The 12698-nt window shown below is 37.2% G+C and overlaps 1 protein-coding gene across 1 annotated transcript in view; it reads right to left on the reverse strand.

The window, feature by feature from the left end:
* Window positions 1-12698, reverse strand: part of DPP10 (dipeptidyl peptidase like 10) — a 262870-nt gene that overhangs the window by 201272 nt on the left and 48900 nt on the right. Inside the window, exons 2-3 of the mRNA XM_027679085.1 lie at window positions 9655-9769; window positions 1060-1155 (exon numbers count right to left, since the gene is read on the reverse strand). Of these exons, the coding sequence (XP_027534886.1) occupies window positions 1060-1155; window positions 9655-9769 (211 nt within the window). The remainder of the gene's footprint in view (window positions 1-1059; window positions 1156-9654; window positions 9770-12698) is intronic.

The following is a 12698-nucleotide window of genomic DNA, read 5'->3' on the forward strand; positions in this document are numbered from 1 at the left end:
TGTTCTTAGGAGAGTAATCTCCTGGAGGTTTTGGGTAACAAGAGCAATGGATAGAACTGGCATAAGGATCTTCTTCCAACTGTATTTTCACTGGAGTAACTGATGGAAGAGAGTGGCAGGAAACTAAACTGAACATCCTCTCTCCTATCTCTTAACTACTGGATAACAAATAATATCAGAGCAGGCCCTGGAAAAAAAGGACTGACCATAAAGATCAGTTCTAGTTATAGTTGAATGCCAAAGTCAATTAATATAATTGAAGAATTATTTCCCATGTAAGGTTATTCTGAATTTACATACAAAGTCACCAGATTTCCACACTCCTGCCTTCCACAGAGCACTCCTTAACAATATTCTATTTTGCACAAAGCCTATTGTCATTCCTTTGATTATAACACCTGGAGTAAGTAATACGAAAACCCAACTATAATGACACAAATCAGATGTTTGTTATTGTGTTACTTGTATATTTCTTTTAAACAGAAAGAATTTGAACAACCCACATGATCAAGAGCAATGGAGGTCAATGAGTTGAAAAAAAAGTTTGGATTTGTTTACTTTTTTACATTAAAACTCCTTAATTTGGGGGGAATCAGCATACCATTTATAAATAATTTAATAAATTAGAACACTACATACAATTCATAGACATCAGAAAACTACTATGAGCTGTACAAGTATATTGAAATATTCAAGAATCTATTCTAGACGTGTAGAGAACCGGTTCTCAGATCCCAAAGTTCAGATATTAATAGATTTGATCTTCTTGTGAATACATAAGATCCATTTCTTAAAAAATTCTTCATCACTGCTTCCAACTGAGTCAGGAGCATAAACAGACCATTTCAGTGAGTTTCTAATAGACAGAGCTTTAAAATTAGAAAGGCACTTCAAAAATTAATGAAACAGACATGATTCAGAACTAAAAGGAAAACTGGGACACTGGCCAACTTTAAGAGAGTTTGAAATTTTAACAGATTCTTTCTCAGTGTCTGGATAACATGTCAATATTTGAAATTATTACCTACTTTCAAATTACATGAGAGCTTATACACTTACCATTAATCCATTTGGCTTCTGGATTATGAACTATGAAGTCTTTTCTGAAGAGATCTTCCAAGGATAACCTGGTTTCTGATGAATTTGCGAGTTCATCTAAAGTAAACATAACAACACCATTTTAGATAGTTATTAAAAATTATACATTGTGTTGTTTACAAAACACTGCAATTATAGAACAAGAGGTCCTGTCAAAATCGATAACAATACTGTGCTTTTTATTTTTTCCCCCCACAACAAGAAAAAGTATCATTTTTTTCAGTAAAGCTTGAGGAAACAAAGCATTGGTACCTTTTGGACAGGGCAACCACAGAATGTAGTGCTTGGCTACTTATTATATGGGCATGGTAGTGGCAAAGCTCTTTCTTACCACAGTCCCCCAGTGCAAGGAAGTCTGATTACAAACCAATACAAAAATTTCCTGAGAATTAAAGGATGTTGGACATATCAATCACCTTATACTGACAGAAACTAAGTAAAAAACTCCTGTAAGTAAATTTGGAACCAATTTTGCCTATTCTACAAATTAAAATGAAAAAAAAAATTCTACATGCACATTTTATAGCCTGGGCTTGCCAGTGACAAGAACAGTATAACATTTGGCTAACAGCCTTGTGTTTTTCCCAAACATGACAGAACCCAGGAATATCGTGCTTCTGAACATTAGCCAACATTGACTTTCAAAACAAAAAAATAAATTGCCTGCATCTAAAACCATCCCTATGCTTAAGAAAAAAAAAAAAGCTCTGCTAAATTCCGCTTTCCTTGTGCTGTAGGCCAAATAAATAAGTAGCAAAGATTCAATAGTGAACTGTCACAATAACATGTGAAATCAGAAATACTATTAAAGCAAAAAGTGTTAGCGCCAAAACACAAAACGACAAAGTTTCCATGAATAATCACATAATGAACAGCAGCTATGCACTTCACCTGACTTCTTCAGGCTATTTAGGACAGCAGCTGCCAAAAGCTGTTCCATTTGTTGCCTGTGCCCTAGCAAAAATATGCACCTATGAACTTCCTACACAACCCACCAGTTCGATGCCCAGGCTGTTTTTTTAATATTTTATCATTATTGGGCAGGTTACCATAAATTACTGCAGTTATTTCTCCACTCTGTGAGCTTTTCCATTGCATCCTTCCTTCCATCCACCTTCTCTATGTGAGGAACTTTTTGTTAGTCAGATTTTGTCCTTCCTGATATTAAGTTCTCTGATGGGAGACCCATAGAAAAAGAGTATCTAGAATCACAGCAGTCAAGCAGCAATCTTGTTATCTTTGTGCCAACCCAATATGCTACCAGCACTTTTTTAACAAAGAAATGTCCTTTGTAAAGGTCGTATCTCGAAAAACATTTTGGATGAAAACACGATCCTTCACAGAGAACAAAGTCAATCATAGTTTCATTATTGGTCTTTATTCAGCCAAATTTCTCAATTAGAAGCTCAGCTGAAAGCTTACTGGAATCAACAGCAATAAGATATTTTTGCCTTTAAACATCAGTACTGCCTGCTGAAGCCACTTTAGCTGGTATTAATAAGGTGCATCCTTGCTGTATTGAAGAGAAACTGCTTTTTAATGCACATCATAAATTTACAATAGACACAAGCCACCACAGCTGCTCGTGCCATGGCACTGCTGCATTTTCATGGTCCCAGATCGCAGCAGGGACTCTGTAAACACCATAATCAACTCTTCTTGCACTTGGTGTCTTATAAGGCTAAGCATGCAGAGTTGTTCAAATCCTCCCTCATAAGACAAATATTGTAATCCTTAAATAAGCTTTTTGCCCTCTTCCTACTTTCCAAGGATCAAAATACCCTGTTCGTTTGTGGGGGTTTTTTTTATATTCTACAAGTCCAGCACGGGACACAATATTCCACCTGCGGTCTTACTAGAGCTTTACAGCAGAGTAACATTATCTCTCTCGATTTATACCTAATCCCTCTGTTTACACATCATGGGACTTGTTAGCTCTTGCTCCTGCCACACACTGAGTTTTTATCTTCAAAGTAAGCACATGTTGTTATATATGTTTTGCTCAGCTCCACAAATACATTCCATGTCCTCAAAAACTACTTCTAACTTAACAGCATCAAATATTGGGCTCTTCATATGCCCATTTTCCCCTTTCTCCACAACCTTGCTGACTGCCTACCCTCAACAAGCTGTTTTCTATCACCTATTTTGATTCAACACACTCTGATCCTGATGCTGTTTATGATTCTAAACGGATTTCCCTTCTAACCTTTCCTGAGTCTGTTCCTACTTATTGTGACCCCTTGTACCTTGTCAGTTTGTCAACTAGCAATCAAGCTGACACAAGCTGTTAGGTTGCCAAAAAATTGTCTTACCCAACACAGAGCTTTTTTTAATTGCTTTAATAAAAATCACTAAAACAATACATCAGCTGTGTACAGAAAGTCTATCAGAGAAGAAAGGAACACCAGCTCTGCTCTCTGTACTCTGATTCACATGCCTGCCAAGAAAACATGATATAAATTGGATTTTTAAATAAGTTTTTAAATTACTATTAGCATTTCTAAACTGGCATCTTTGTGAAACTTTACTGGATGTTTGAAAAGTAACTTTTCTCCTAATGCTGTCTTTAAAATAGAGCCCTGTTTGAAATCCTTGACACTAACTTTCCACTCTATCAATATCTCAGAGGCTCAGTTTGTCGATAGCATGATGAATTACACATCATATGAACCCTCAAAACACTATACTGGGTTAAATTTTCTCGAGCACATACATTTAGTATGTACTTCACAATGTTTGTACTCACAGGCAGGGGAGAACAGAAGGGGGATCACCCTCTGTGTCAGTGACCAGCTGGAACGCACAGAGCTCCTCCTGGGGATGGATGAGTAGCCAACCCAGAGTTTATGGGTCAGAATAAAAGAGAGGGCAGGGATATGTGACATTATAAAGGGGGTCTGCTACAGGCCACCTGGCAAGGAAGATAGAGTGGATGAGACCCTCAACACACAAACAGGGGTGTCCTCACATGCACAAGCCCTGGTCTTCATGGGGGACTTCAACCACACCAGTATCTATTTGGGGGGGCAGTACAGCAGGGCATAACCAATCCAGGAGGTTCCTGGTTGATGGTAACTTCCTTTTCCAAGTGATATGGATACAGACCTGTTGGAGCAGGCCCAGAGGAGGCCACAAAGATGCTCAGAGGGCTGCAGCACCTACCCTATGAAAACAGGCTGAAAGTTGGAGTTGTTCAGTCTGGAGAAGAGAAGGCTCTGGGGACACCTCAGAGCACCTTCCAGTACCTAAAGGCATTCCAAGAGAGCTGGAGAGGAACTTTGAACAAGGGCCTGGAGTGACAGGACAAGGGGGAATGGCTTTAAACTGAAAGAGGGCAGGCTTAGATTAGATATTAAGATGAAATTCTTCACGGTGAGGGTGTTGAGGCACTGGGACAGTCTGCCCAGAGAAGCTGTGGATGCCCCATCCTGAGGTGTTCAAGGCCAGGTTTGATGGGGGTTTGAGCAACCTGGTCTAGTGGAAGGTGTCCTTGCCCATGGCAGGGGGTTCAAACAAGATGATCTTTAAGGCCCCTTTCAATCCAAACTATTCTTTGATTCTAGGATGTACTTGTGGGTTTTTTTTAAAGACTGCCTTTTACCAGTTTGTATTACAAAATAGCCTACTATCTCTTTTTCATTTCTGTTGTAAATTTTATTGAATTACTCCTTGAAGGAGTTATATTTCCAATGTCCTCACACTATGTGTCACAGATTTCTATTTCATTCTGAAATTATATATATATTTATGTATATAATGACAGATTATAGAAGATAAAAACAAAACCAAATGTTAAAAACTAAAAGGCTACTTTTTAACTGTACATCCAACTAAAAACAGTTCAACGACTGATGTGTACTAATTCCTAATGACAAACCTATTTGTGCTTACTAAACTAGAAGACTGCAAAAGTAGAAATTAATAGCCTTGTTACTTCTCATGAGTTTATAGGATATTATTTCTGCAGGCTAAAAGTAGTCTACACATCTCATAAAATTTACCTTCTAACTTAGCAAATAAAACTAATAATTATGTTGTTCAGTATATCATTAACTGAAGCTCCCTACTGACTTTTCTGTGGAAAAATTGTTTTCATGCTAGAAACTAGGATAAAGGCTTCATGTTAAATGCCGTGGAAAAACACCACTAGTAAACTGTATGCAAGCTAACAGGTACATTGATAACTGGGAATTAGTATAGTTCATATTGTGTTTGCATGACAAAGGAAAAAAAAACTTGTCTTAAAGTAGTCAGATATGAAAAGCTGCTTGCTAATGTACAGTAGTTACAGGGAGTCTATACAGCATTGACCAGACACCTGAATCTTCTGGTAATGCTTCTCCACATCACAAAAAAAAAAAAGTTTAGTTTGTTTTCTATTCATTTAAGAGTAATAAGAGAGATGGTATCGAGGGGTTGATCCTAACCCTGTTCTTAACAGTTTTTCTCTTGTATATAACCCAAATGGTTTCTCTTCTCACAACCTTTCAAAAAGAGCATTTCCTGCCAGTTTGGCTGGCCTAAATGTTCTCTAAAGAAACTTTTCTTTAAAGCAGTCCTTTTTTTTTTCCATCATGTGACAGCAAAGCAAACACTGAGTGTCCTCTGGATCTGTGATTAGAGGTACATGCCAGTTTCCTCAACAGTAAGTACATCTATCAGCAGGCATGGTTTAAATGCCAATATCAATATCTCAGTAAAGGAATCCTGAGTAAAGCATTTGAGTCTACCACATCTTCAGAAATTGTAAGTTAACATGAAGGTATAACTGCTGTCAGCCCCTAAATGAAAACACAGCCTTAAGTGTTGTGGCAAAACACCTATACAAGGGTTGCAACGTCTGTACAACCCTTAGATCATTCTCAGGTGATTTTTCATATAAAAGCTTTCAAGTGCTAATCCTTCCAGTTGAGCATTTCTCACTTTTGAAATACAGATCAACAGTGGTCAATCAGATAGGTCTTCACATAATTCCTGCAATGGGGAACATACTGTCATGATGTAAAGTAAAAAAAAAAAAAAAAAAGTTGATTTAAAGGCAGGGGTGATTTAAAGGAACTGATCTCCAAAAACCTACCTATCAATATTTCAGTATGTGCAGGTATGTGATGAAACTTTGAAAACATGAAATAGAATACAAGCAGAACAAGAAGGATACCTGTGTTATATTTATACTGACATATAAACTAAATTATGGCATCTCATAAACAGCTATTTCTGCTTATGCACTGGTCACTAATTCCCAATATAAAGATATATTTATAAGATTATTCCCAAGGTATTTTCTTTTGTTTGTCTTAAATACTTCTCAAGCAATCGACTCCAAATATTACATTAAAATAACTAGATTCATAATTAAGTTGCCCCAGAGGACAAACAGGCTCCTACTCTGAAACTCCCAAGTTTTTCCACACTCCAGTTCCTTGCTTTAACAAGAGTAACCTCATTCTTTTGTATCTTCATGCACTTTCTTTAGCCTAGTTCTTATTTAATTTTGAAGAAAACTAGCAGGGATATTTGCTTTCTACTCCCAAGTACAGAGCAGCGTAGCAATTTCTACTTGATGGGTGCAATGGGGTTTATTTAATGCACTCCTTATTCCACAGAGATTCACTTGTTGAGCCCCAACAAGTGGTTATTGGACTGGGCGTTCATTCAGACTCTGCCACTGATATCTTACATCACTGAATGGTCTGGCCTTCCATTTTTCCATATCTTTGTTGAGAACACTAAGATATTTATAAAGGTTCTGAGTATTATTATGGATTAAAAGCAAGATAAAAGGTACCAAAATATTACTAATACTGTTGGTACAATTTACTAAAACCACAACCATAATTACAACACAGATGCTTCAGATTTGAACAGAAGCTATAAGTAGGTCAAAAGACATCTCTTATTTCAACACAGTTCCTGTTTCCTGTTGTATATTTAAGTCATATTTCATGTAATAAAAAATACTAAAAGAAAACCAAAAACAAACAACAAAAAAGCAAGAATTTTATTTTAGTTTTAATACCAATTCCATATTTACTGGAAGCTAGAGCCTCTTTGAAGCCTTTTGCATATAACTTACACTTTCTTTTAAAAACTTGTTATCCCATATGGAAGCATTGATCTCTCTACTAAAAAAGGCAGGAAAGCTGTTGCTCAAAGTTTGAGAGAACTGAAATGACAGCTGTGAGTGTACACAGACATAAGAGTTTCTTATATTGTGGACAAAACAACGTATAAATAACTGTAGGCAAAAGAGACACTGCTGTTGTATTTGGCATATCAGTAAACACATTTTTGCCTCAAAAAAAATACAAATGAAACAATCAGGCTTCTGAGCAACCACTATCTGAAATTACTATAATCTCCATAAAAAGAAGCAGCACGATGTACAGTGTTTAGGGGAATTTACATGAAATCTAAAAAGCACCCATCCATACAGGCAGAACTAAATAGGGAAAGAACTCTCTGATGCTCAAAACGGTATTAGAAATAATAAGCAATGCACTCTGAAGTATCCCAAGGTAACACAGGACATAATTCCCCCTATTTCACTGAAGATCTAAATTCAGACCTATTATATTTTATGAGAAGAATTTGCTAACCCAAGTATTTATGTAACAGATTAGTGGCACCTTAGAACTGAGCACCTTGCAATAGCCAGATCTGTGATGAGCTCCAACTTTCTCCTCCCCCCAAATGCAAACATCCCAAAGTGATCTTACATATATTCATGACAAAATAGCTTCAGCAGACCAGCAGAGTATCAAAATATTTTCTTCCAAAAATATATTAATTAATAATGAAAGTGAAGGGGGAACAGCACTGATTAGGGTCAAAACAGGGAAAGTAGCTGTCCTACAGTGTGCCTCCAAACCTTTCTTTGGTAAGCATTTCCAACCTGCAATAAAGCCCAGTTTTAAGGACCTAGATCATTCTGGGAAAAAGGTTTTTATTTATATCAAGCTTTACAGTCTCTATGGGATATCTTAGAGCATCTGAGCTGACAGAACTAGTTTTCACTCGCATGGCTTGAAATGAAATGTAGGTCCCAGCTTATGCAAGTTTCCAAGCAAGCTCTCTGGATTTTGAAACAGCCTTGGAGGTGTTGTAATTCGCTGAGCATTTTTAACATATTTTAAACAAAAAGTTAACATTTCCCTAGGTTGTTTATTCTTGACTGCCTTCAAAGATTTCAGTTTATGTTTTTTACATCATTAATAATTCTCTATAGATATAAGAGCCACAATTGATCTTTATTATTGTAGATTCCAGCATAACATTTGATTTTTTGCAAGTCTTCCAAAAAAGTCACCTCTCCCTGAAGCAGAAAACAGTCTTCTGTCGTCTTAAAGTGTACCAGGAGACACTACCATTTGCTCTCAAAATCTCTTTTCTATTATTCCCTGAAGAAACTCCTACACACTGAGACTACAGCAGCACAACTTTGCTTTTATTTTTCTCAAGTGTTCAACATGGAAATAGGCAGTCACTTTGGACAGCATGAGGGATATGTAGCAGATATTTACACAAAACAGAAGAAGCAGAATAGTCCATAGTATTCCTACGTACTCTCTCCAGCTATGTCGTTCCCTCCAACAAGCAAAGTTTTTTGATCCTTTTGCATTCAGTCCCATCACCTTCCTTTCAAGCAGCAGTGGTCTACTGCTGTACTTGTTCATGGACAGACACAGTCAGCATCTCTTGATGATTTCATCCAGTGACCAAATAGTCTGGAACCATTATTTAACTAAAAAGCACTTTAATAACCCTTTGGTTTACACAATTGGGGCACTTCAATGGCAGAATATATGCAGACCAATATTTACCTTCTAGGCACGCCACGCAAATCAGGTACTTTATGTTGTAACTTTAAAACTGACAATAGAATTCAAAGATATTTTTTCTTTAAAACCTGTGCAGCGTTTCCTTCTCAGCTTCTATGATATAGTTAAATGGTTGTTGACCCAGTGGTATAAAGAAAGTCTTTGGAAAAAAAACTCAATCATATTAGAACTGGGAAAAAAAAAAAGCATAATTATTTTACAGGTCTAACTGCTCTTTTAGTCTAATACTTGTGCTCTCTCTTTTTTTTTTCTGTGACTGAACCATTAATTTCCCCCCTTTGTTTTTGAGAGAAAGAAAAGGGAAGAAGCCTGTGCAGGTACATGTGAAAGATGCATGTTCTGATCAGCGAGAAGTTTCATTCTAGGAATTTGTCTCCCATGACATGCAGCTTTCTCTTAACTCATCCATGAATCTGAAATTACAGCCCAAGTGACAAAATCTTAAAGTCAGCTCACATGTGCTGGAGCTAATGAGGATTGCTTTGTAGCCATCCCAAGGCTGACACAATCCTAAGGACCTACTGCCAAACCCAAGTGCTTCTGCTCCACAAGGCCTCCAGTAACTGTTGAGTCCCTACAGGTACAAAATTTGTCGTAGCCACAAGTTAAAAATTCTCAAGGGCAAGAGATACTTTAACAATCATATGTCACTTTTCATGACTGCATTATGAATCATACACCTTTAATAAGATAAAATAAAGAAGTAGGTTACCTGGGGTTAAAAGAATGACTGACATAGTGATGAGTGAACAAACAACTAGAATCACCAGGAGCGCAATAGCAATTCCCTTCCAGTTCCTCTGCGGAGGGCTGTTACTTCCAAGTTCCTACAGGAATGGAAAAAAATAAAATAAAAGGAAAAGACCATGTTTCACAAACATACATTTCTAGAACTATTAGTGATAGGAAAATTGCTCAGCGCATACTCATAATCACAGCATGGGAGGTGCTCATGATCCCTCCCTTGTCCACAGTACACAGAGTCATCCAAAGGTGTGTAACTCTTATGCTTTTTAATAGATCCCTCTCTTTTTTTAATAGATCCCTCTCTTTTTTTAATATATAAATATGTAATTTTATACCCCTAAGAGAAAATCAAATCATCTGATGCAAGCTGTCCAAAATACAACCTGCGTTAAAATGTGCTGAACATAAACTTCAGGACAGTATCACTAGCAGTTTATAAGATAATTACAGAAATGAAATGTAGCAATTTACTGTAATTCTACCTAACACGGTATGGACCATAAAGGTTTAAATACACATCCTTTTTAATGTACACTATTAAACTTATTTGTAATAGAAAACATTAACAAAACTGCCTGAGGCTGCAAGTATTCCATCTGAAGCTACAAGCTCTTTTTCCCTATACAGTAAACCAACTGTTAACTGCTCCCCTATTAGTTATAAAAAAACAACAGTAGCTTATAACAAATGTTAAATGGATGCTTCTTTAACTACTAGTGCACTTAAACCTACATCCTGTGTGGTTACATGTTTATCTCCTGCCAAGCTCCATTTAGGTTTGTCAGTAATAGCAATGCATTGTCTGTGTTCATGGTACAGTTTAAGACCAAACAGCATGTAAACATCTAACAACAGAATGACAAAAATAGTACAATTGTTTCTTACAACCCTAACTTTCCATCACAGAAAACAATATTTTTTCTATCTATATCTCGAAAGCATAAATGTTTCTCTGCCACAATTACTCGTACCTTTAGTATCACAAAACTAAATGCTATCACAAGATTGTGAAAAAAAAAAAACTGGGAGGAACTTGTGAGAAGATTCCACTTCATCCTACTTACAAAGGTGAGGTATTTATACAAGCGCTCCACAATCAACACAAGCTCCCACTAAGCTCCAACTAAATACCAGGCAGGGTAAAAACATGGCTTTGGTTCACACTTCCCCTTTAGTTCAAAACAGTACGTAAAAGCTTCTCTACCCCTCCCACTGCCAGGATATGCACCAGCAGAGCCCTGCGAGGCTGCCTCTCCACTGAATGCACAGGGAATGAGTGCCATGAAAGACGAGAGATTATGTGGAGTCTCTCCTATTTGATCCTCAATACTGGTTTTGTTAATCCTGTGATACACACCGAGAATGTTCTTTCATCTTTTCCACTGGGCAAAAGGGCAGAGGGATGCGGAGAGCCACCTCAGCCACCTTATTCTATGGGGAGGACTAAGTTGCAGGAAAGCACCTCCTTTTTCTGTGTTATAAGCTTCCAAAAGTATGTTCAAACTTTTTCACATACGCATTATTTCATTTTGCTTTTCTGAGTTATAATGAATGTGAAATGGAGAAGTCTTAACAGAAAGAGGCAATGCTCTTGTGTCTTCTTAGCTGACACACACAACCTGAACACCACACATCGCCCACAACAGCAGCTCCAACAGTGTCTTTAATTTTTTAATATTTTTTTTAGCCACTCAGACATTCCTTTTTGGCCTGTAAAAGACACTTTCTCTCCCTGGTTCTCTTTTCCAGGAAGCATAAGCACATGAAGGCCAGTCTCTCCCACACTGAACTCTGTGCAGCTTTCCCAGGAATCACCGTGCAGAAGAACCTGATTACCACGACCAACAACACATCTTTGATACCAGAGGGTTTTTAACTGAAGATCAGGACTCCTGTCCTTGGCTCACAGGGGAAAAAATGGTGTAAGAAGGAACTCCTGGCATTCATCTCCATTCTCCATCCCATTGCCCCTGCTTCCCAGCCCCATGCCAGCCTGCCTGCTCCCCTCATTTTCTTCAGCTCCTTCAGATTACCTCCCACTCTGTGAAATATAAATTACCACAGCAGCTTCCTGACTAGCCTTAAAGATCAGGTGTTCAAGGCCTGCATGATGGTTTCATGAGCCTCTTTGGTGATCCCAAGGATATGCATGGTTCAATCCTTTCTGGACAGCCCTGACCACACTGACATTGCAATGATCCACAGCATTTTCATAAAAATACAGAACTTCTGTGTCCTGCATTTAAATTCATACCCAAGCTATTATTTTACCTTATGTAAGAATTATTTTAATGTTAATAGCACACTCTAGAAAACACAAACTTACTCTAAACATAACAGTATTAGCCTTATTTCTATGACGTTTGACAGATAAAAGAACTAGCAGCTCATAAAACCAAGTGGTGGTGAGAAAACAGTAGTTTCCCTCTGAGCATCGTGAAACCCTATTCCAAAGGATTGGCTTAAAATGACAGAAGCTGGACAACTTGATGAATGTACCAAAGCCTCTAAAAACTGTACCAAGTCCTCATTATTCAAGAAGTTCTTCTCTGCAGACATGAATATTGTTCAGTTTCTAAAAATAAGGCTTCATTCTAAATACTTGTGCAAATTTTTGCAACAAGAATAGCAAACAGTTGAATCAAGTATTGAGCATACAAAGCTTACGGGTACCCACAGTGAGAAAGAACAGAGCTTCCAGATAGCTGAAATCTTGGAGACTGGCATACAAAGAACTCAACTCCCATTAAGAATAAAGTACTCTGTTTCAATATTTGGATAAAATTTATTTGTTGTATCAAGTTATTATATTAGAATTTATCAAAGGTCATGATTTTGTTTTGATATTGAGTGACAACATTCTTGTAAGACATTTATAAAGTTATTGTACACAAACATATATATTTGATGAAATATTAGAAAAATTATTATAATAAGGTGAATTCATAGTACAAATAGTATGAAGGACATCTGCAATCAATTTTTTTGATGTTAACGAATTCAACTCTT

This window comes from Neopelma chrysocephalum, unplaced genomic scaffold, assembly GCF_003984885.1.
Source record: "Neopelma chrysocephalum unplaced genomic scaffold, ASM398488v2 Primary Assembly neopelma1_44, whole genome shotgun sequence".
NCBI lineage: Eukaryota > Metazoa > Chordata > Aves > Passeriformes > Pipridae > Neopelma > Neopelma chrysocephalum.